Raw genomic sequence first — 25740 nt, 5'->3', positions numbered from 1 at the left:
ACTATATTTATCTCCACCTTTTAATTAAAGGAGTAAGTTCCTTGTTTCAAAAACAGAATAACGAAGAGAGCAGAGGACTACATTGGTAAATGTTATTGCTCGAAAGCAGGGCTTCTCAACTTTTTTTGTACCATTACCATTATCACTAAGCAAGGGATCTGTGGACTCCAGGTTGGGAACCCAGCTCTAAAGCCAAAAAGCACTTCAAAGCTGCTTTTCTGATTTTCACATGCAGTAAGGTAGATCGTGCTAACTAAAATTCAAAATGTGGTATGGGCCTGTTTAATGGGATTTCTGATTACAGTAACTCTAAATCTTAAACATTTAGTTTTACCGAAACTTCAAAGATTAAACAATGAATTGCCACAGGCTTGTGTGGTTAATGGTATATATTGCCATGGCTTGTAGTACTCACTTTTTGATATACATGTAACAGGGAAGAAGAAGGCAGAAGGAAAGTCAAAGCTCTGAGAAATCAGCTGCAAAATTTACAGAAAGAAAAGGAGGCAGAACAACAGGTTTCAAAGCTTCTTATTATCTGACTTTACAAAGGTCTATGCTTTTGCACTTCCGATTCGAATAAGAAGTATAATTTCAAACTTGCCTAGCAGTATTAAGTGTGGTACAGTTAGTTCTGAAAAGAATCTACAGCAAAATATTTAGCGGTTAATAAATTTAAAAAATCACAGGTAATTGGCAAACATTTTTAAATGCAGATAAGTTTTAAGATACATTTTTGTAGGAAGAATAGGAAGGCTACAAACTCCCTGGCTGTGAAATTGCTCTTTGTTAGGACACTGTGGGTAGCGATATGACTGGAATTTCAAGAGGGATATACCCATGTACATGTTTGTGCACAGTACGCCCGTTTTCAGGGGCTTTCAGGGGTATGCATTCATCTCATGCTGGAAGTGTGCTAATGGGCATCAATCCTCATGAAATGCTAATTTAGCATCAGTACTACAAAATGTGTTTGTGTTGATCCAATTAAAGTGAGTAATATTTAATTACTCTAAAATATGGTGTCAAGTCATCAATAGGAGATATTGAAAAGCAGTGAAATTATATTAAACACGTATACTATACACATTAGTATATAATACATGTATACTCACATACTCGGCTGTCACAAGGGCAGGAATGGTTCCAGGGTTTAGATGTTTCAATGTTCCAGTAACAACATCTCCACAGCATCCTCCCTTTCTGCAGTTGTGATACTATTCCTGATTAGCAAAGCACTCCCCCATCTCTTTTACCTACTTCCCAAGGCCTATTCATGACAGAATCCCAGCTGCTGAAAGGGAGGATGTGGTGGAGGGGTTGTTTATTGAGTCGCTGTGGGTGGAAGTCAGAAACAGGACAGGAACAATCACTCTCTTGAGTCTATTCTATAGACCTTCCAATAGCAAGAGAGACATGGAGTAATAGTTCAGGAAGCAAATTCTGGAAAGGTGCAAAAATAACGGTTGTTGTCATGGGAGGCTTCAGTTTCCTTAATATTGATTGGCACCTCCTTAATGCAAAAGGTTCAGATGGGACAGAAGTTATTAATAGGCAATGAACCTGGTCAGGTAACACACGGTATGGAATTATGATGCTATTAAGCAGGAGCTTGAGAGTGTAAATTGGGAACAAATGTACTCAAGGGAAAACACAATGGAAATGTGGATTTTGTTGGGGGAGCTCTTGCATGGAGTTCTGGATATGTCTGTTCTACTGAGACAGGGAAAAGATGGTAGAGTGAAGGAACCATGGTTGACAAGAAATGCAGAACATTTAGTCATGAGGAAGAAAGAAGCATACTTAAGCTTTATGAAACAGGGATCAGATAAAGCTTTTGAGAGTTATTAGATAGCCAGGAAGGAGATTAAGAAGGGACTTAGGAGAGCTAGAAAGGGACATGAGAAGGTCTTGGCAAGTAGGATTAAGGAAAACCCCAAGGCATTCTACATGTACAGGAAGAACAGTTGGATGACTAAAGTGAGGTAGGACCCATCAAGGATAAAAGAGGAAACATGGGCCAGGAGTCAGAGGAGGTAGGGGAGGTCTTTAATGAATACTTTGGTTCAGTATTCACCAGTGAGAGGGGCCTTGGCAAATGTGAGGACAGCATAGATCAGACTAATATGCAGGACCAACATTAAGACAGAGGATAGACAAGTCCCCAGGGCTGTATGGGATATACCCCAGTTACTAAGGTAAATGAGGGAAGACATTACTACATCTTTGGCAATAATCTTTATGTCCCCACTGGCCACAAGGGTAGTACCAAAAGATTGGAGGATGGAACATGTTATTCCTTTGTTCAAGAAAGGTAATAAGGATAATCCTGGGAATTATAGATCAGTGAGTCTTACATGAGTGGTGGGCAAACTATTGGAGAGGATTCTTAGAAAGGATATACAAGCATTTGGAGAAGCATAGTCTGATGAGAGATAGTATGGTTTTGAGAGGGGCATGATGGAATTCTTTGAGGAAGTGACAAAACAAATTGATGAAGGTAGAGAATTGGATATGGTGTAAGCTGTTGACAAGGTTCTTCATGGTAGGCCCATTCATAAAGTCAGGAGGCATGGGATCCAGGGAACCTTGGCAACACAGATTCAGAATTGGCTTGCTCACAGAAGGCAGATGGTGGTAATAGATGGAGCACGTTCTGCCTAGGGTTTGGTAACCACTGGTATTCCACAGGGATCTGTTCTGGGAGCCTTGCTGTTTGAGATTTTTTTTAAATGACTTGGTTGAGGAAGTGGAAGCAACACACATCAAAGTTGCTGGTGAACGCAGCAGGCCAGGCAGCATCTCTAGGAAGAGGTACAGTCGACGTTTCAGGCCGAGACCCTTCGTCAGGACTAACTGAAGGAAGAGTTAGTAAGAGATTTGAAAGTGGGAGGGGGAGGGGGAGATCCAAAATGATAGGAGAAGACAGGAGGGGGAGGGATGGAGCCAAGAGCTGGACAGGTGATTGGCAAAGGGGATACGAAAGGATCATGGGACAGGAGGTCCAGGGAGAAAGACAAGGTGGGGGGGGGGAACCCAGAGGATGGGCAAGGGGTATAGTCAGAGGGACAGAGGGAGAAAAAGGAGAGTGAGAGAAAGAATGTGTGTATAAAAATACATAACAGATGGGGTATGAGGGGGAGGTGGGGTATTAGCGGAAGTTAGAGAAGTCGATGTTCATGCCATCAGGTTGGAGGCTACCCAGATGGAATATAAGGTGTTGTTCCTCCAACCTGAGTGTGGCTTCATCTTTACAGTAGAGGAGGCCGTGGATAGACATGTCAGAATGGGAATGGGATGTGGAATTAAAATGTGTGGCCACTGGGAGATCCTGCTTTCTCTGGCGGACAGAGCGTAGGTGTTCCGTAAAGCGGTCTCCCAGTCTGTGTCGGGTCTCGCCAATATATAGAAGACCACATTGGGAGCACCGGACGCAGTATATCACCCCAGCCGACTCACAGGTGAAGTGTCGCCTCACCTGGAAGGACTGTTTGGGGCCCTGAGTGGTGGTAAGGGAGGAAGTGTAAGGGCATGTGTAGCACTTGTTCCGCTTACAAGGATAAGTGCCAGGAGGGAGATCAGTGGGGAGGGATGGGGGGGACAAATGGACAAGGGAGTCGCGTAGGGAGCGATCCCTGTGGAAAGCAGAGAGAGGAGGGGAGGGAAAGATGTGCTTAGTGGTGGGATCCCGTTGGAAGTAGCGGAAGTTACGGAGAATAATATGTTGGATCCGGCGGCTGGTGGGGGGGGGTAGGTGAGGACCAGGGGAACCCTATTCCTAATGGGGTAGTGGGAGGATGGAGTGAGAGCAGATGTACGTGAAATGGGGGAGATGCGTTTGAGAGCAGAGTTGATAGTGGAGGAAGGGAAGCCCCTTTCTTTAGAAAAGGAGGACATCTCCCTCGTCCTGGAATGAAAAGCCTCATCCTGAGAGCGGATGCGGCGAAGACGGAGGAATTGCGAGAAGAGGATGGCGTTTTTGCAAGAGACAGGGTGAGAAGAGGAATAGTCCAGATAGCTGTGAGAGTCAGTAGGCTTATAGTAGACATCAGTGGATAAGCTGTCTCCAGAGACAGAGACAGAAAGATCTAGAAAGGGGAGGGAGGTGTCGGAAATGGACCAGGTAAACTTGAGGGCAGGGTGAAAGTTGGAGGCAAAGTTAATAAAGTCAACAAGCTCAGCATGCGTGCAGGAAGCAGCGCCAATGCAGTCGTCGATGTAGCGAAGGAAAAGTGGGGGACAGATACCAGAATAAGCACGGAACATAGATTGTTCCACAAAGCCAACAAAAAGACAGGCATAGCTAGGACCCATACGGGTGCCCATAGCTACACCTTTAGTTTGGAGAAAGTGGGAGGAGCCAAAGGAGAAATTATTAAGAGTAAGGACTAATTCCGCTGGACGGAGCAGAGTGGTGGTAGAGGGGAACTGATTAGGTCTGGAATCCAAAAAGAAGTGGAGAGCTTTGAGACCTTCCTGATGCGGGATGGAAGTATATAGGGACTGGACATCCATGGTGAAAATAAAGCGGTGGGGGCCGGGGAACTTAAAATCATCGAAAAGTTTAAGAGCGTGAGAAGTGTCCCGAACATAGGGAGGAAGGGATTGAACAAGGGGGGATAAAACCGTGTCGAGGTATGCAGAAACGAGTCAGAGACTTATCCTTGTAAGTGGAACAAGTGCTACACATGCCCTTATACTTCCTCCCTTACCACCATTCAAGGCCCCAAACAGTCCCTCCAGGTGAGGCGAAACTTCACCTGTGAGTCGGCTGGGGTAATATACTGCATCCAGTGCTCCCAATGTGGTCTTCTATATATTGGCGAGACCCGACACAGACTGGGAGACCACTTTACTGAACACCTACGCTCTGTCCGCCAGAGAAAGCAGGATCTCCCAGTGGCCACACATTTTAATTCCACATCCCATTCCCATTCTGACATGTCTATCCACAGCCTCCTCTACTGTAAAGATGAAGCCACATTCAGGTTGGAGGAACAACACCTTATATTCCGTCTGGGTAGGCTCCAACCTGATGGCATGAACATCGACTTCTCTAACTTCCGCTAATACCCCACCTCCCCCTCGTACCCCATCTGTTATTTATTTTTATACACACATTCTTTCTCTCACTCTCCTTTTTCTCCCTCTGTCCCTCTGACTATACTCCTTGCCCATCCTCTGGGTTCCCCCCCCACCTTGTCTTTCTCCTCGGACCTCCTGTCCCATGATCCTCTCGTATCCCCTTTGCCAATCACCTGTCCAGCTCTTGGCTCCATCCCTCCCCCTCCTGTCTTCTTCTATCATTTCGGATCTCCCCCTCCCCCTCCCACTTTCAAATCTCTTACTCACTCTTCCTTCAGTTAGTCCTGACGAAGGATCTCGGCCTGAAACGTCGACTGCACCTCTTCCTAGAGATGCTGCCTGGCCTGCTGCGTTCACCAGCAACTTTGATGTGTGTTGCTTGAATTTCCAGCATCTGCAGAATTCCTGTTGTTTGAGGAAGTGGAAGGATGGTTTGGTTAGTACAGTGGTTTCCATAGTGGGTAATATGGGGTAGTGGGAGTTTGTAAGGAGGCAATAAGGATAAAGGGGCTGGTGGTGCAAGGGGGGCAGCTGAGCGGTTACAGGCTTAATTTAACAAATGAATTGCTTATTATAAGCATTTGATCCTCAGTACCTAATAATTGATTACAATGATCATGTAATCACCTCATCTCTTGCTAGCCCACCATTCTTTTAGACTTTGCTCAAAGCACATTATGGATGTTGGAAAGCAATATGACAGTTCTGTATTTGGCATATTATGAAAAATCTGGACTGAAGAAATCTTGTTATCTCTGCACGTTATTGCCATTCACTACTGTAATAAAATGTTAGCTACTACGATTCCCATGCTCTAATCATGCAGTGACACAATTCCTGTGAATTAGGGTATGGCATTCAATGGGGTAATGTTCAGATCTGCTCTTTCAAATGATCTTGACTGCATTTCTCTAGTCCATGGCCCAACTGAGATATCGCTGCCCCACTTTATGTACCTTTGGGTAGAGAGTCAGGTTTTACCTGAGCTATTATGACATCATAACTCTCCCCTTTATTGAACACAGTGCTTGGGGTTGGACTTAAACAATAGGTGAATGACCTTGGCCATTAATCCATAATGCAAGTGGCAGAAGCAGACCATGCGAAAAAGAAGTGGATAGTATAGTGTGGAGTATGTCAAAAATGGATTTATACCAGCACCAAACAACTAACAGCAGCCAATATGTCTGTTGTGTGAAAATCTTTTTTCAAGTGAGGCAATGAAGCTGTCCAGGCTCCTTGAACGTTTGAAGAGAGTACATTCTGATAAAGCAGACAAGAATTTGGCTTATTTTCAGTCACTTTGTGAAAACTTACAGAAACAGAGAACACTTCAAAACCTGTTTCCCAGCACTTCCCAACAAACAGTGATGGTTTGTGTGATTCATTCAACATTTTATTGCCCACTGTCATATCTGGAAACCCCCATACAATTGGAGAAGAACTGATTCTGCTATCAGTAAGGGAGGTTCTGCGCATGTTTTTGCATAAGTCACCAAACCAAATAATGAAAGCGATTCCGCTCGGCAACAACTCTGTTCAAAGATGAATAGATGAAATGTCTGGGAATAGGAAGACACATTGTGCAACATACCTAGGACAGCAGAATTTGTTCTGCAGTTGAATGAGGCATTACCTTGCCAGGTAATGAATCTTTGCTTCTTGAGGAGATGGTTGCCAGACCCGCTGGGCCTGGGCTTGGGGCAGGAGCCCAGGGGCCGACTAGTGAAGGAGGATCAACGAAAGGGAATCCATGAGCTCCAACGTTTGTGCACTGGACATGTTTATGAGATTATTGGCACCTTTTATTTGTTTTTCTTTTCTTTTGTTTCTCTACTAACCCCGTACCTAAATATAAAATCTTAATCGTTTAACCGCACATTATGGACTGAATGTTATTTCGGGATACTACAGGGGACAGAACGCGCAGCATCCACCCAAACATGAATGCTAAAGTTTGGTTGGGGAGGGGGAGCCACCCCCGAGATCATGCTTCTAGATGCAATGAGTCTTACAATGTGGGTTGCTCGTCCGGGATATGGATTTTTGTCGGATGCTGCGTGTTTGCCCTGTTTAAATCAGTGCTGGTGTGTCTCTGTGGGATTGCGGTTAGACGTGTGTGCCTCTGTGGGATTGGGGTTAATAATGGGCTGAGTGGGGTGGATATTCATACCTTGGATGAATTGTTAATTCGATTTTTCAGTCTGGTTAAAGCTGATGGCGAGTTTGAAATCGTAGTGCAAAAAGGCTCAGACGTTGCTTCAGCGCGGGCTAGCGCTGTTGTCACGGAGGTGGGATTGCCAGTGTCTATTGGTGCCCCAGGTGAGGCAGGGCCATGGGCTGTCCCTACTGTCCGGAGGGAGGGGGTGGAGGAATACGAGACATGGGCAGAACGGATCTCTCAGTTGTTAGATGAGTGGCAGTGCTCAGTTGAGGGAGAGCGGCAGGGGTTGGTTGAGAGTCTGAGTAGGCAGGCTGGTGATGCTGTTAGAACTGTCAGAGTCAATTACCCAGTAGTGACAGCTCTCAGTTATCTGAAAGCGGGGGAAAATGCGTTTGGTTTGACTGGAGGTAGAATGCAGCACCTGGGGGGCTTTCCATACCTGTGTCAGGAGATTGGGGGAAAGTTTTCAGGGTATCTTCTCTGGCTGGGGCAGCAGATAAATTGCTTGTGGTGCCAGGGGGAATCAGTTAAGGGGATCAGCCCCTCCCTCAGTTGTTCAGCTGATCAGAGAGGTGTTGGGAAACTTAATGAAGCCCCAGTGGGAGAACAGCTTGGGGTCTCTAGGGGAACACATTTCCAGTAATGTACCAAGGAACTCCAGGAAGAAAAAGACCCTATTTTTGAGGGCTTAGTGGGACCACGCTTCAGTGTGTCGTTATGGATGGAGGGAAGGCCATCCTTGACATTGGGGCGCAGGTCAAGTTGTTGTACAGTTCGTTTTACAACCAGTATTTGAAGCATTTATCCTTGACAGCATTCTGGATACTGGAAATTCAGAATATCAATGCTGGAGATTATCCAGAAGAGGATTATTGGTCAGTGAAACTGGAGTTCTCGGTGGCTGAGATTCGTGAATCATTACTGCTGATGTGTCCGGACACTGTTGAGATGGGCAGCGTTTCGATTCTGGAGGGGACCAACACCCCGCTGATGAGGAGGCGGGTGAGAGCTGTTTGGGGGCATTGTCTGTGCACCCAGTGTTTCGAGCTGCTTGTGAGGATGTGTGTAGCAGCATTGGGCCGGTACCGAATTTAAACGAGAGCCGATGGTGGTATGTCCTGGGGGAAGTATCGGAGGGTGAGACCCTCTTAGTGGATGCTCTGACATACCATGGGGCGGGGGGGGTGGGTAGTTGACTGCTGCAGACACCTCGGTGAGAGAGAGGTTGCGCTGACTGGCCCCTGTAGACGTGGAGGATGCAGGCAGCATGTGTGGGTTTATAGGACCCTGAAGAGGTGCACTGTACCTGACCAGTATGCGGTCCTGAGGGTCAAAGACGCGCTGGTCTTTGTCTGAGTGGTGCGAAGTAGTTTAATGCACTGGATCTGAGGAGTGGATGTTGCCAGCTCCCGATGAGTGAGGCTGAGAAGGAGAAGATGGCTGTTATAAGTCCCCTGGGGTTCTTCCAGTCCGAAAAGATGCCCCAGGGCATATCCGGAGCCCCTGCAACTTTCCAGCGGGGCATGAGGAAGACGGTGGGGAATGTGGAATTGTTTGGAGTTTTGGTGTATTTGGGTGATCTCCTAGTATTTGGATCTGCCTCGGAAGAATATGAAGCCAGGCTGTTGCAGGAGCGGCTGAGAAAGAGTTAAAGCTTTCTCTGGACACTTTCCAGGTCCGGCGAAAGTCGCAGCTCGTGAGTGACTGTCTCTACGGGATCAAGTTTGAAGTGAAGGCGGAGAGACAGAGTTCCCAGCAGAGACTGGAGAAATTGATCCAGAACCAGTTGGAAGACTTGCATGTTGGGGGAGACAAAGAAAGTTGTCTGACTAAAACCAACAGAAAATCAAGAGCCCAGAGAGGGGAGCTTGACTACATTTCCGAGGAGGTGAAGCAATTGCGGACAGATCTCGGAAGAGGGAAGCGGAAGCTTGAAGGGAACCTGAAGATGACCATCCACAGTTTAAATGAAGTGGAAAACCTGAAAGTTGTCCTGGAAGAAGTCATTAGGAAGAAAAAGCTGGAGATAAGTTCGGTGAACGCTAAACTGGAGGCTGAACAATTTTTAACTGCTGCTTTTCAGGTCGGGGTGGAAGAAGCTGGTGGAGTAACTGTGTCCCAGGTCGAGATGGCCAAGAAGCGTGAGTCAGAACTGCTGAGACTGTGGCGAGGTTGGAGGAGTCCAAGAAGAAGCTGTCGTCTCGATTACCGGAGGCTGAAGAGGCTGCAGAAGCAGTCCAGGCCAAGTGCTCCAGCGTGGAGAGAATTAACCAGCAGCTACAAATCGAGGAAAAGGGGAAGAATACGGATTCGACAGTTGATGAGATGGAGGTGTGGTACATGCTGCCTTTCGCTACCTTCCCCTTGTTGGATGAAGAGACTCCTGGCCCTTCTCCCACTGAGTCAGGTGAAGGGGGGTGCTAGCTGTGGGCAGCCTGCGTTACTGCAGGACCCTAAAGGAGAGACAGGGGTGCCTGAACACCGGACAGGAGGATCCGAGTTGCAGTGGGGACATGAGTGAGAGATTGAGAGAGGATCTGGCAAGCAGACCTGAGGTATCCCAGTAGTGTCCGAGCCTGAAGGCTTTAGCTGAGGGGGTACGGAGGTCTCGGAGGATTAGGAAACTCCCAGATAGGTTGGCCTATGTAGCGCCTGGGGAACAGGGCGTAAGATCTACTGTTTGGGGAGCAATGTCACTGTTTGTACCTGGATTGGGTTTTTGTGTCTGCAGGAAGGGTTGGCAACTTATTTAGAAGTCGTGAGGACATGACTAAATTTGGAAGGGTTTCTTCTTTTATGTTACTGCTAAGGTGAATAAAATGGGTTCTCTGTACTGTTAACTGCTGAGACAGTGGTTCTGTATAGCAGCATGTTTGGGTTATGATTAGTGAGAACGGGACTTGTATTCATTTGCTAACCAATTGGGATAGATGTTATTCTTTCTGTTTGTGTGAAAGCTGTTAGTTTGCGCGGGCTTGGAGGAGAAGGCGTGAGGAGGATGAAGAGAGAAGACTTGGCTTAAGGAGACTGTTGCCGGACCCACTGGACCTGGGCTCAGGGTGAGAGCCCAGGGGTCGACTAGTGAAGGAGGATCAGCGAAAGGGAGTCCATGAGCTCCAACGTTTGTGCACTGGACATGTTTGTGAGATTATTGGCACCTTTTGTTTTTCCTTTTCTTTTGTTTCTCTACTAACCCCATACTTAAATATAAAATCTTAATCGTTTAACCGCACATTGTGAACTGAATGTTATTTCGGGGTACTGATATTACACAGGGGACACACCATGCAGCATCCACCCAAACACGAATGCTAAAGTTTGGTCAGGGAGGGGGGCTCCACCCCTGGGATCATGCCACTAGATGCAACGAGTCTTACACACTTTTTGAAACTGTGATAAAATCCTTTGAAGACTCAAATGCTTCATTCAGTAATCAACTCAAGAAGATTAGACAGGATATTGCTTATTTGTCAGAATTATTCGCAAATTTATTGAAATCATCTTCAATTGCAATGAGATGATGTGAATTTTATAAAAGTCAGATCAGTCATCTTCACATTTCCGTCCAGGTTAACCCCATTTAAATGCAACGTTTACTATCATAATCTTTTTCAATTTCTGAGCCTCTCTGAGTGAGAAGAGAAAAGAAGAATACCAGATGATGATCTTCAAAAAAGATGTGCTCACTTAGGTGAGCTTCGTAAAGACATGCAAGAGAGACTTCAGGATCTTCTCTTGATCTAAATTCCAGATTGTGTAATAAATCCATCCCTGACCACTTGTAAAGAGGAATTAACAGGAAGGATGGAGGAAGAACTGATCTCGCTACAAAATGCCTTTGAGCTGAAGCTGAGGTTCAAAAAATCATATCAAGACTTTTGGTTGCAGGAAGAAATCTCTGAATGCTGTCCTCAATGTTGAAAAAAGTCAACATGTTCTTTATTGCCTTTCCAACATCATATCTAGTGGAGCCCCGTTTTACTGCAGGCGCCCAACTTCTTTCAAAGCAACAAAACAAACTGCAAATACTGAATGTGGGGATCTGAGACTCCTGAGTGACATTCAGCTTGATATTGAGAAGCTGATGTCACTGCTCCAAGCCCATCCATCTCATTGATAGATGAAAAAGCAATGAAGCAGTGAATTGTTGGACTAATAATGTACACTCTAAAATTGTTGATGAAAATTGTTTTACTGTAATTAAATTAAGAAATAATTTTATTTCTTTAAATAAATTTGAATAAGTTTTGAAATTATTTGTCACTGCTTTGAATTTGCCTCTAATTTCTTTCACTGGGCATCATAAATCAAGATTCTTTATCGTTTTTATGTAATGTCCAGAAAGGGAAAAGAGGGTGCTGGGATGTGGTGTTGGAGCCAAGGTAACCTATGAAAGTTTGGGAACCACTGGGTTAGTAAGTTTTGTAAATGACGCAAAAGTTGGTGGTGTTGTGAATAGTGTAAAAGATTGTCATAGGTTATAATGGGAAATTGACAGGATACAGAGTGGGGTTGAGAAGAGGCAGATGGAGTTCAACAGAGAGAAGTGAATCACTTTTGAAGGTAGAGTTTGAAAGTGGACTACAGAGTTAATGCCAGGATTCTTAACGGTATGAAAGAACAGAGAGATCTTGAGGTCCACATCCATAGGTCCCCAAAGTTGCTGCACAAGTTGATAGGGTGGTTAAGAAAGCATATGGTGTGTTGGCGGCGTTCATTAGTCAGACGATTGAGTTCAAATGCTGCTTGGTAATGTTGCAGCTCTATAAAACCTTCATTAGACCACACTTGGAATATTCTGGTCACCTCATTATAGGAACAGTGTTGAAACTTTAGAGGGTGCAGAGGAGATTTACCAGGATTCTGCCTGGATTAGTTGGAATATCTTATGAGGAAAGGTTGAGTAAGCTAGGGCTTGTCTCGTTGAAGCAAAGGAGGATGAGAGATAACTTGATAGAGGTGTATAAGATGATAAGAGGCACAGATAGAATGGATAATCAATGCATTTTTCCCCAGGGAATAAATAGCTAATACACGAGGGTGTTCTGGTGATTGGAGGAAAGTATAGGGGTTGTCAGAGATAGAATTTTTACAGAGAGAGTGGTGGGTCTGTAGAATGTGGTGGTGATAGGGTAGAGGCAGATACATTAGGGACATTTAAGAAACTCTTAAATAGGCACATGGATGAAAGAAAAATTTAGAGCTATGTGGAAGGGAAATGTCAAATTGATCTTCGAGTAGGTTAAGACAATCGAGGGCCAAAGGGTACTATGCCGTACTGTGCTATGTTCTATATGCCCTGTAAAACTTTGCTTTGATCATACTTGGCAATTTACACTGTTCTCAAGTCCTTATTATATAAAAGGTATAGAGACACAAGTACAAGGGTCATATCAAAATTTAGTTTATGTCCATCAGGGATAATTGAACAGGACAGGGATCTTTCTTTTGGAAAAAAGGTCAGGAGAGGAAAAAAAAGTTTAAGATTCTAAAAGGTTCTGCAGGTTGATGTCAATCTTTTCAATTCTTGGGGTGATGCGGTGTGGGAAAGGCCAAAACTCTACTTCATAAAAAAGGATAGCTAGTAATAAATGCAACAGGGAAGTGATTAGAATGCAGAACCTGCTGCTACAAGCAGTAGTTGAAGGAAATAGCATTGTAGGAAATAAAGGGGAAGCTAGGTAAACCAGTAGGGGAAAAAGCAATGGAAATTTATGGTGAAAGGGCTATCTGCAGAGGGTCTGGTTTTGAATAAGTTGTCTGTAATTCATCAGCCTTTGTTAATGAATCAATATTATTTCCAAAAGTTTTTCCAAATTGAACATATAAATTATATTTTTAAGTATTAAGAAAATATTGAAGCTATTTTGTCATTAGTGGATTGATTGAATTATTCCAGTGATTTTCTTCTTATTTAATCATAGAGCAGGAGAAACCTGTAAAGTTAAAGAAAAAATAGCTATGCTATTTTCATTAGTCAAAGGTAGATAAAGGTTGTTAATTTAAATTTACACAGAGGGTATTATAGTCTTTGAACAGCTCCAGCTGCTTGTAAAAGCTAGTTTTTAAAAAAATCTACCATAATTATTATAAAAGATCAATACCAAAATAAGTTGCAATGTCTTCATAACAAGATGATGTATTAAGGGAAATTCAATATTGCCAGCTGTAAGATTGGGGTTCAATTCCCAGCACTGTCTGTAAGGAGTTTGTATGTTCTCTCTGTGACTGTGTGGGTTTTGTGTGCGTTTCCTCCCACATTCCAAGGATGTATGGTTAGAGTTAGTGAGTTGTGGGCTTGCTATATTGGCACCAGAAGTGTGGCAACACTTGCAGGCTTCCCAGCACAATACCTGCTTATTTGATTTGATGCAAGTGATCCATTTCTCTCTATGTTTAGATGTATATGTGACAAATATCTAAACATGCAATCTCTAAAAATGTCTACAAATCTATTCTATTTGCTAAAACAAACATATTTAGGGAATGGGTGACAATGCAATAATATTACAACCATCTGTCTAGGTCTTAACAAAGTGACCAGTCTGACAGAGAAATGGGACAAAAATATTGTGGAAATGAGAATATGTTGCTTTATTCTTTGCATTTTAGATAGAGCGGATGAAAATTAAAACTTCAGCCTGGTTCTGAGAATATTAAACCAACTGCATCCTGGGCAAGATTAGTTCAGAAAAACAGTATCATGTTTATTTATTTTATTGATCATACACCAACATAATTGCAGAGGTGGAAAGTAAATGCAGTCGCTGATTCTTGCCTTTTATTTTTCTGACCAGAATAAAAATGAGATGATTGCACACTTAAAAGACCAAGTGCAGGAAATGAAGGCGAAAACCTCCATGGAAGGGAAGTACATGAAGAAAGACTCAGAACTGCAGGTCCATCAGACACATAAGAAATGTGCCAATGAGGAGAATAAATTAAAAGAAGAGCTGCAGGTCAGGAAATGAAAGAGAACTCTAACTTAACTGTACTGAAGCTTTGCAGTTTTTGTTTAATTAAAATAATAATTCAGATTTTGATCAATCCACGCTGTTGTTCGCATAGACCTTGCTCGTTTCCTGCTTAGTCCAAAGGTCATGATACAAATACCAATATAGTTTGTGCTCCACTTCCTTATTTATGTTCCCGTGAATAGATAATAATCAGCAGCAAGACCTGTCCTTTTGCCTCCTTGATCAATATACACTGAAGCCAACTGTGGTGACTTGGCTGCCATTCTGGTTCAAAATGCAGCATGATACACGAGACTCACTGCTCGGTATAGCTCAGGCCTATGCCTAATTTGCTAGTTGAGTTAGCAAAGCAGCCTTGTTTTTATATTTAAAGGCTACATGCATATATCAAAATAATTGCATATTCTACTTTAATTCATAAATACAAGTTCTGGTTAGGCCACACTTGGAGCACGGTGTCCAGTTCTGGTCGCCTCACTATAGGAAGGATGTGGAAGCATTGGAGGGTACAGAGGAGATTTACCAGGATGCTGCCTGGTTTAGAAAGTATGCATTATGATCAGAGATTAAGGGAGCTAGGGCTTTACTCTTTGGAGAGAAGGAGGATGAGAGGAGACATGATAGAGGTGTACAAGATAATAAGAGGAATAGATAGAGTGGATAGCCAATGCCTCTTCCCCAGGGCACCACTGCTCAATACAAGAGGACATGGCTTTAAGGTAAGGGGTGGGAAGTTCAAGAGGGATATTAGAGGAAGGTTTTTTACTCAGAGAGTGGTTGGTGCGTGGAATGCACTGCCTGAGTCAGTGGTGGAGGCAGATGCCCCCGTGATGTTTAAGAGGCTACTAGACAGGTATATGGAGGAATTTAAGGTGGGGGCTTATATGGGAGGCAGGGTTTGAGGGTCAGCACAACATTGTGGGCCAAAGGGCCTGTACTGTGCTGTACTATTCTATGTTTTATGTTCTATGTTCAAGCGATTCTGCAGATAACACACAGAAAATGCTGGAGGAACTCAGCAGATCAAGCAGCATCTTAGGAGCTGGCCAAAGTTGATTGGAAAGGGACACTATCAGGGATGATGGCAGAAAAGCAAAGGCTGGAGTTTCTGAGGGCAAGTCAGAGACAACTTAAAAGCAAAAGGCATATAATATAGCAGATTAGTGGGAAGTTAGAGGATTGGGAAGCTTTAAAAAACCAACAGAAAACAACTTAAAAAACCATAAGGAGAGAAAAGAGGAAATATGAAGGTAAGCTAGCTAATAATATATAAGAGGATACTGCAAGATTTTTCAGATACAGTATATAAAGATGAAAAAGAGGCAAGAGTGGGTATTGGACCTCTGGTAAATGACACTGGAGAGGTAGTAATGGGGAACAAAGAAATGGCAGATGAAATTAATACATTTTGCATCTGTCTTCACAGTGGATGACAATAGCAATATGCCAGAAATTCGAGAGTATCAGGGAGCAGAAGTGAGTGCAGTTACTATTATTAAGGAGAATGTGCTTGGGAAGCTGAACGATTTGAAAGTAGATGGACTTACCTCCAGGGTTCTGAGAGGTAGCCGAAGAAATTGTGGAGGCATTAGTTATGAACTTCCGAGAATCACTAGATTCTGGAATGGTTCTGGAGCACTGGAACATTGCAAATGCCACTCAATTCTTTAAGAAGAAATGAAATTACAGGCCAGTTAGCCTGACTTCAGTGGTTGGGAAGATGTTTGAGTCCATTATTCGAGATGAGATTTTTGGGTACTTGAAGGTGCATGATAAAGTAGGCCAAAGTCAGCATGGTTTCCGTAAGGGGATATTCTTGCCTCACGGATCTGTTAGAATTCTTTGAGGAAATAACAGGCAGGATAGACAGAGGAGAGTCAGTGGATGGTTGTTTACTTGGATTTTCAGAAGGCCTTTGACCAGGTACCACACATGAGGCTGCTTAACAAGATAAGAGCCCAGGGTATTGCAGGAATGATACTAGTATGGATAGAAGATTGGCTGACTGGTAGGAGGCAAAGAGTTGGAATAGAGGGGGCCTATTCTGGGTGGATGGTGGTGACTAGCATTCCTCAAGGGTCAGTATTGGGACTGCTTCTTTTCACGTTGTGTCAACAATCTGGATGATGGAATTAGTGGCTTTGTGGTCAAATTTGCAGACAATATAAAGATAGGTGGAGGGACAGGTAGTGCTGAGGAAGCCAGGAGTCTGCAGAAGGATCTCGACAGATTGGGAAATGGGCAAAGAAGTGGCAGATGGAATATAGTGTAGGGATGTGTATGGTCATTCACTTTGTAAGAAGAAATAGAAGTGTAGACTATTTTCTAAATGGAGATACAATTCAAATATCTGAGGTGCAAAGGGACTTGGGAGCCCTTGTGCAAGATTCCCTAAAGGGTAACCTGCAGGTTGAGCTGGTGGTAAGGAAGGAAAATGCAATGTTATCATTCATTTCAAGAGGACTAGTGTATAGTAAGAGCAAGGATGTGGTGCTGAGGATTTATAAGGCATTGGTCAGATGTCTCTTGGAGTATTGTGAGCAGTTTAAGCCCCCTTTCTAAGGAAAGATATGTTGACATTGGAGAGAATCTAGAGGAAGTTCGCAAGAACAATTCTGGGTATGAAGGAGTAAAGCATGAGGAACATTTGATGGATCTGGACCTGTGCTCACTGGAGCTTAGAAGAATGAGTGTGGAATCTCAGTGAAACCTCCTGAATATTGAAAGGCCTAGATGGAGTTAGTGTGGAGAGGATGTTTCCGATAGTGAGGGAGTCTAGGACCAGAGAGCACAGCCTCAAAATAGAGGGATGTACATTTAGACCAACAAAGATCAGGAGGAATTTCTGTAGCTCAAGGGTGCTGAATCTGTGGCAGCATAGTCACTGAAGGAACCAGTCTACCGATGATGCCATTACCACAGCACTACACACCACCCACACTCACCTGGAGAAGAGGGATGTATACGTTAGAATGCTGTTTCTGGACTACAGTTCAGCATTCAACACCATAATTCTCTCCAGACTGACAGGAAGCTCAGAGACCTCAGCCTGCACCCCGCCTTGTGCAGCTGGATCCTGGACTTCATATTGGATCGCTGACAGGTGGTAAGATTGGGCTCCCTCACCTCTGCCCCTCTGACCCTCAGCGAAGGAGACCCCAGGGCTGCGTCCTGAGTCCCCTCCTCTGCTCCCTTTACATCCACAGCTGTATTGCCTAACACAGCTCCAATCTGCTGATTAAAGTAGCAGATGACATGACATTGATCGGCCTTATTTCTAGTGGTGACGAGACAGCCTACAGTGGAGAAGTTAACATCCTGATACTGTGGTGCCAAGATAACAACCTCTCCCTCAATGTCCAAAAAACAGAAGAGCTGATTGTGGATTACAGGAGGAACGAGACAGGTTCGCCCCAATCAACATCAATGGGACTGCAGTTGAGAGGGTGAGTAGTTTCAAGTTCCTCGGTATACACATCACCGCTGATCTCACCTGGACTGTACACACTGGCTTTGTGGCAAAAAAAAGCACAACAGCATCTCTTCCACCTCAGGCAACTGAAGAAATTCGGCATGAGCCCTCAAATCCTCAAGACCTTCTACAGGGGCATCATTGGGAGCATCCTGACTGACTGTATCACTTCCTGGTATGGAAACTGCACCAGCCTTGATCGCTGAGCACTGCAGAAAGTGGTACAGACAGCCCAGCACATTTGTGGATGTGAACTTCCCTCTACTGAGGATATTTACAGCAGCAGATGCGTAAAGAAGGCCTGGAAGGTCACTGGGGACACCGGTCACCCAAACCCTGAACTGTTTTGGCTGCTTCCGTCTAGCTAATGGTACTGCAACATTAAAGCCAGGACCAACAGGCTATGGACAGCTTCTACCTACAAGCCATTAGACTTGTAAAGTCACATGTCTGTACATTGTGATGGAATCATAATGCAAAGATTTTTACTCCTTCACGTTGTGGGATTGATGTAAGATTTAAATAAATTCAAATATATTTAAAACAGAGGTTGATAGGTTCTTGATTAGTCAGGGCATCAAAGGTTATGTGGAGAAGGCAGGAGATTGGGGTTGATAGGGCTAATAAATCAGCCATGATGGAATGGCGGAGCAGAGTCATTGGGCTGAGTGGTATAATTCTGATCCTATGTCTTATGGTCTAAACGTTGTCTTATGGTCTAAACGTCGATAAAGAGTCTCATCCTGAAACGTTGACTGTTTATTCCCCTCCATATTTCTTCCAGTATTTTGTGTGTTTGCTCCACTTCTCCCAGCAATATCTTTATCTTGAACGCTAAAAAGAGGGCGTTTAGAGATGGAAATAGGGAGGAGCTGAGGGCAATACAGAGGGAGCTGAAAGCCAGGATCAGGGAGGCTAAAGACAGGTACAGGAGGAAGCTTGAGTGGAAACTCCAGCAGAACAACATGAGAGAGGTCTGGAGGGGGATGAGGACCATCACTGGGTTCTGGCAAACTAGCAACAGAGGAGCTGAAGGCAGTGTGGACAGGGCCAATGAACTTAACCTGTTCTTTAACAGATTTGACATTGTGGCCCCTGCCCATCCACCACATGAGCCATCTGTTGTCGGCCCCCAATCAACACCTATTCCACTCTCCCCTCCTACCCCTCCTCACAGTCCCCCACCCTGCTCTCATAACTATACCCCTTCCCCACACAAAACCACCACAGTGGGCTTCACAGTTGAACAGGTGAGAAGACAGCTGAAACATCTCAACCCAAGCAAGGCTGCAGGACCAGATGGTGTCAGTACCAGGGTGCTCAAAGCTTGTGCCCCTCAGCTATGTGGAGCACTTCACCATGTATTCAACCTGAGCCTGAGGCTCCGGAGGGTTCCTGTACTGTGGAAGACGTCCTGCTCATCCCTGTGCCGAAGTCACCGCGCCCCAGCGGCCTCAATGACTACAGACCGGGGGCATTGACGTCCCACATCATGAAGACCCTGGAGAGACTTGTTCTGGAGCTGCTGCAGCCTATGGTCAGGCCACACTTAGATCCCCTCCAGTTCGCCTGCCAGCCCTGACTAGGAGTTGAAGATGCCATCGTCTACCTGCTGAACTGTGTCACACCCACCTGGACAAGCCAGTGAGCACTGTGAGGGTCATGTTTTTTGACTTCTCCATTGCGTTCAACACCATCTGCCCTGCTCTGCTGGGGGAGAAGCTGACAGCGATGCAGGTGGATGCTTTCCTGGTGTCATGGATTCTTGATTACCTGACTGGCAGACCACAGTACGTGTGCTTGCAACACTGTGTGTCCGACAGAGTGATCAGCAGCACTGGGGCTCCACAGGGGACTGTCTTGTCTCCCTTTCTCTTCACCACTTACACCTCGGACTTCAACTACTGCACGGAGTCTTGTCATCTTCAGAAGTTTTCGGATGACTCTGCCATAGTCGGGTACATTAGCAAGGGAGATGAGGCTGAGTACAGGGCTACGGTAGGAAACTTTGTCACATGGTGTGAGCAGAATTATCTGCAGCTTAATGTGAAAAAGACTAAGGAGCTGGTGGTAGACCTGAGGAGAGCTAAGGTACCGGTGACCCCTGTTTCCATCCAGGGGGTCAGTGTGGACATGGTGGAGGATTACAAATACCTGGCGATACGAACTGACAATAAACTGGACTGGTCAAAGATCACTGAGGCTGTCTACAAGAAGGGTCAGAGCCATCTCTATTTCCTGAGGAGACTGAGGTCCTTTAACATTTGCCGGATGATGCTGAGGATGTTCTACGAATCTGTGGTGGCCAGTGCTATCATGTTTGCTGTTGTGTGCTGGGGCAGCAGGCTGAGGGTAGCAGACACCAACAGAATCAACAAACTCATTCGTAAGGCCAGTGATGTTGTGGGGATGGAACTGGACTCTCTCACGGTGGTGTCTGAAAAGAGGATGCTGTCTAAGTTGCATGCCATCTTGGTCAATGTCTCCCATCCACTACATAATGTACTGGGTGGGCACAGGAGTACATTCAGCCAGAGACTCATTCCACCGAGATGCAGCACAGAGCGTCATAGGAAGTCATTCCTGCCTGTGGCCATCAAACTTTACAACTCCTCCCTTGGAGGGTCAGACACCCTGAGCCAATAGGCTGGTCCTGGACTTATTTCATAATTTACTGGCATAATTTACATTTTACTATTTAACTATTTATGGTTCTATTACTATTTATTATTTATGGTGCAACTGTAACGAAAACCAATTTCCCCCGGGATCAACAAAGTATGTCTATGACTATGACTACGACTATCTTTACATTCAATGAGTGCACAGTGATAAGTTCCATTAACAAAAATACAGTTTAAAAAGTAAAGATTATTTAATTATTAAAATGTTGTCAGGCTATTAAAATCTCTCATTCCATTATATTTGGTCTTCTCTAACCAGCTCTTGAAAAGTAAAATTGAACAGGAGACTCAGATACACTTGGAGATTGAAAAGTTCCTGAGGCAAAATCAAGCAGTAAGTAGTCCAAGTCCTTCAATTTTAATGCAAGGAACTCCGCTTCTCTAAGTTAGAACAAAAGGCAGAAAGGGCTGCATTACAGAAATTTTGAATCAGCATGGTTTCTACCTCATGGAATACTTAAATCTCAAATTAATGTATTTTTCCATATGTGTGAATAGCCAGAGGCTTTTTCCCTGGGCTGAAACAGCTAACACGAGGGGACATAGTTTTAAGGTGCTTGGAAGTAGGTACAGAGGGGATGTCGGTAAGGTTTTCACACAGAGAGTGGTGGGTGCGTGGAATGCACTTCCAGTGATGGTAGTGGAGGTGGATACAATAGGGTCTTTTTTAAGATAGGTACATGGAGCTTAGAAAAACAGAGGGCTATGCGGTAGGGAAATTCTAGGCAGTTTCGAGAGTGGGTTATGTGGTCGGCACAACATTGTGGGCTGAAGGGCCTGTAATGTGCTGTAGATTTCTATATTGTATGTTCTATGTATCAGAACCAGGATCAGTCTTGAAAATATATTTGGCTAGTTGTCCAGAAAACATTTGAGAAATATGTACTTGAGGATTATTCAGGCATGAAAGTATTCCATTATAAATTGAACATTTCATGAAAGTTTTATTAAATAGCCAGTTGTGATGAAGCAATCTGTATTCTTATGCAGAAAAATATTCATAACAACTTTTTTTCTTCCAGTAATCTTTCCATAGCCCAAGCTGCAACATTATTAGTTTATCTGTAATGAAAACAATTTCACAAAATTGTTTTAGAATTTTGAAATATTTGTATCTGAATTGTTTTCAGATCTTCTCATTAATTTGGGCTAATATCTACAAAGCTTAGCCATTTTTAGTACAAATTATTATTTTATTTTCAAAATAAACCAATTTCCAAATATTCTTTAAGGCCACTAAACCCTCCACCTTCGTCCTAATTACTGTGTGTTTAATTACTAGATAAGTTGGACACCAATTTAGAAAATTGTCTGTGATAATCTGTCTTCCAAAGATCACATTATTATTCAAGTCAAACTTAAGACTGTTGCTCCTTCTAACCTACAGCAGGGTATTCCCAAAATAATATTTTTATTTTATTTTCTTCTTATGACTTCATTCTTCATTGTTATTATTTTACCTTGAATAACCTCACAGGTTTTGGTATCTCATCGGGGTTGCATTACAAAATTTGACTTTCCTGGCCATGGAAAGAAGAAATAATCAGTCAAATGTCTTGCTATGGGTAAATAGAGAACCATATCAAAAAATAAATATACCTCAGATGGTATTAAAAATTATGTTATTCAAACAGGAAAAATACTGTGTTTTTAGAATAGGAAACAGTAAAATAATAAATGCTGAAACACCTGATGGGTTAGATGGTCATTGATCTCAGTGTTGTGACAGAGACATAATTTTTAGATTTGGAGGTAAATTGCCATTTCTGGCCATCATCTACCAATCCCCAATGACCTGCTCTGGGTAAGGAGCTGGTGACTAAGTTGCCAGACCAATAATCCAGATTAGACATGGGAGTCTGCAGATGCTGGAATCTGGAGCAACAAACAAAATGCTGGTGGAAGTCAGCGAGTCAGGCAAGGGAAATGACGGTTGATGGATGAAGGGTCTCAAGTCAAACATTGTCCATTTCCCTCTGTTGATGCTGCTGACACTCTGAGTTCCTCCAGCCCTTTCACCAGGAATCCAGATGTCCGGACTAAACTCAAATCCCACAGGGGCAAGTGTAGAATTTAAATTAGGTTACTAATCTGGAATTTAAAGAAAAATAATAGCCTTTAGAATGGTGACCATAATTACTGAAGTGTTGTAAGAACCCTTTTTGTTCACTCATCACCCTTCTGCCATCATACCTGGTTTGCCCTGACTGTAACTCCAGATGCCGCAATGTAGTTGACTTGCAGTTCGAGAGCATCTAGAGATGGACATTTGCAATGGAGAGCACTCAGTAAACGCACTCCTTACACACAAACATTGGCTTGCCATTGCAGTGAGTGTACGCATTTCCATGTCTTACCCAGTATATCCCCATAATAGGTTCTAAACTGAGCTGATGTGCTTGGGTTGGCTTTACGATGCCTTTCCTGCCATACATGGCAGAATATTCTTTTTTTTAGTAATGGGGATGTGTAAATGTGTACATGTTGTTTGTATACTGTATTCAAGCAAAACACTTCTGTTTATTTGTAATATGATTGTAACTACATTGTGGAATGGTTCATATTCTAATTCATGTGTAGTCTTAAGTTAACCTTGTTGGTAATTGAAGATACTATGTCCTAGTGTGTGTAAAAACAAGGAGCTCTTTGTCCTCAGTTTGGGAGAAAGGTAGGGGCTGCCTGGAGTTCACACTTGATAATGATAAATATGGAGCTATTGCTGTGCTTTCATGTTAGATAGGAAAGGAAAGGTACATCATATCAGGAGTTTCTCCGATTAGCAGACAATTTCCCTCCACGCCTCTCTGAGGTAGTGGGGAACCGTGTACAGCAGTGGTTTGCTGTACCTTCTGTTTATAACCCAGCACGGATGGAAAGCGTGCAAGGGAGCCGGCTGGTTTCGAACTCGGGACCTTTCGTCCCAAAGTCTGGCACTGATACCACTACGCCACCAGACAGGTTCTCATGTTAGATATCTTTTAATAAATATTGGCAGTTTTCTGTTCACTATTTTTGCTAAGTTTTGTAAGTTTGATTTTTGACGCACTCAATTACCAACCTTGCACTAAAGTGCTAAGTGACTCCAGCCATTTTTCCTTTGGTCATAACCCACATATTTAACAACAATAAATGCCGGCTGTGGCAGCAATACTCAGATCCTGTAAATAGAATAATAATTTTTAAAAATTAAACTATAAAAAGAAACAATTCACGTGCTTATTGGTGTCTACAAACAAAGCCAAATTTGAGTTTATTGTTGAATGCACATATGTGAACTTGTGTGTGGCAGTATATCAGGCACATTGCATCAAGTAAATAGTTTATTATCCATGTGTTTTAAGACTAGTAGTAACACATCTAATGCCTATATGATCAGCAACATTTCTCAATGGCAGCAAAAGTCTCAGCATTCAATAAAATCGTTCTGTATTACCTCGTTCCGTGCTAGATACAGGACTTTATCGGAATTGTGGGGTTCCCATTGGCACAGGGAGCACAACATCAACAGCAACTGGGTTGCACAAAATTGCAGAGATGTATTTGAAACAGAAGGGTTTCATTCTCTGCATAAAGCCATAATCTGTGCACAGAAAATCTAGATTGTCAGCTCCACATATCTGGGAGGTTCTCACCAATCTACCATCATCTGACAATCCACTGCATCTCCACTTTATAAACCACACCTTAAACCAAGTTGATCATTCCTGACCCTAAGCAGTCTGCATACAGAACAAGTGTGATCCTCCATCTGAAAGAATGGTTAGTCATGCAATATGATCAAAAGATCATTGGTACCTCAAACAGTGCCTTTTTTCTGCTTAGAAAGATCTGCAGGTGCATTGTGGTGTGTACAGTAGTGTACCTCAAAATTCAATGGCACCTGTGAGCCTCTCCACAACACAGCAATGAAGTGGTTCAGCGGGGAATAGGAGCAGGGAGTTGAAGCTCAGGAGAAGGAATTGGAAAAACAGAAAAGGCAACACTGGGGGAAGACAACATTAATGGTTCTTTGCAATATTCTAATAAATGGTGATTTGTAAATGCAAACAAAAATGCACATCGGTGGACAATAGGAAAAGTAAAATTTGCATGGTTGCAACATTTAAAGTTTCTAGGAATTAAGTAAACAGTTTTTAACATTACATCAATGATGTTGAGGCTAAACTGATCTTGATTGCTGTCTCCTCCCATAGTAACTCATTTGCATAACTTCTTCCCTGCCTGTGGGTTGAGAACCTCTCTGTCCTCACCTGTTCCACCTCTGAAAGTCAGGGTGGCAATGCAGCTATTATCTACTATTTCCTGTAGCATTATTCCATCAGTTATGGAATAAATTGCAGAATTATTTGCAGCTTTAACTATCTCCCAATATGGAAGAACTGAGCAGGTATTAATTAGTATTGGCTACTTAAATAGTTTCAAACTACTCCCCAAATTGGGCTGCATTGCTTAAGCATTACATTCAGTACTTCTAAAAAGAGAAACATTTGTACAAAAGTAGAGCTAAAATAATCCTCCACTAAATTTTTAATATTCTAGAAACTACCCAATGATTTTTAAAAAATTGATTAAAGTACCTCTCTCCTTGTTTCCCAATTAGGACCTGGAAGAAAAGCTGGAATTTTGGATGGAAAAATATGATAAGGATATTGAAGCAAAGCAAAATGAATTGATTTCTATAAAAGCATCCAAGAATAGTAATTTACAACGACTCAAAGAGTACTCTGAAAAGGTACAGCCAATAGTCCACTATTCATATATTAGGATAAGAAGATGGCTATTTTTTTTCTCCTTTGCACTTTTGATGGTCCTTTTCTGTACAAGTGACAATAATGAATAAGCATAAAAATGGTCAGCCGAAGTGTGCTCTTCAGGTCACTGCAGCTGATCTTTCCATTGTGGCCCACTGTTATCTCCAAGACATTAGTGATGCTCACAACACAAGGAAGGGAAATTCTTTCTTCATGAGTAAACCAGCAGGCAATATAGGCATAATGATTTCCTCAGAAGGCGAGCTTCTTCATACCTCACAGGCTGCTAGACTTCGCCCTTTTAGCATTACATGCACCATGTCAAAGGCATATAGCACTGTTGTCAGGCTACTTCAGCTGAATCCAAAGATCTAGAATATTGGTCAAGAGACACAATTTCAAGTGTACCATGGCAGCAGTGGAGCTTAACTTTGAGTAAATAAATACAAGTACATCTTGAATAAAATCAGTAATAATTAACATGATACTATTGGATTGCTGTAAGCATTTTCCACTGAAGGAAATCTGTCATCTGTGCTCACTCACACACGAGGAATTCTGCAGATGCTGGAAATTCAAGCAACACACATCAAAGTTGCTGGTGAAC

General features: G+C 43.3%; 1 protein-coding gene across 6 annotated transcripts in view; it reads left to right on the top strand.

Moving 5' to 3' along the window:
* The window catches only part of iqcg (IQ motif containing G), an 83638-nt gene that overhangs the window by 52112 nt on the left and 5786 nt on the right, over positions 1 to 25740 (top strand). For all 6 annotated transcript variants that reach the window (XM_063045625.1, XM_063045624.1, XM_063045621.1 and 3 more), the window contains 4 exons: positions 437 to 518; positions 14047 to 14208; positions 20642 to 20716; positions 24983 to 25114. In XM_063045625.1, coding sequence (XP_062901695.1) covers positions 437 to 518; positions 14047 to 14208; positions 20642 to 20716; positions 24983 to 25114 — 451 coding nt within the window. The remainder of the gene's footprint in view (positions 1 to 436; positions 519 to 14046; positions 14209 to 20641; positions 20717 to 24982; positions 25115 to 25740) is intronic.

The sequence above is a fragment of the Mobula hypostoma genome, chromosome 4 (assembly GCF_963921235.1).
Source record: "Mobula hypostoma chromosome 4, sMobHyp1.1, whole genome shotgun sequence".
Lineage (NCBI taxonomy): Eukaryota > Metazoa > Chordata > Chondrichthyes > Myliobatiformes > Myliobatidae > Mobula > Mobula hypostoma.
The sequence above is the reverse complement of the archived record's forward strand: the minus strand, read 5'-3'. Positions and strand labels throughout refer to the sequence as shown.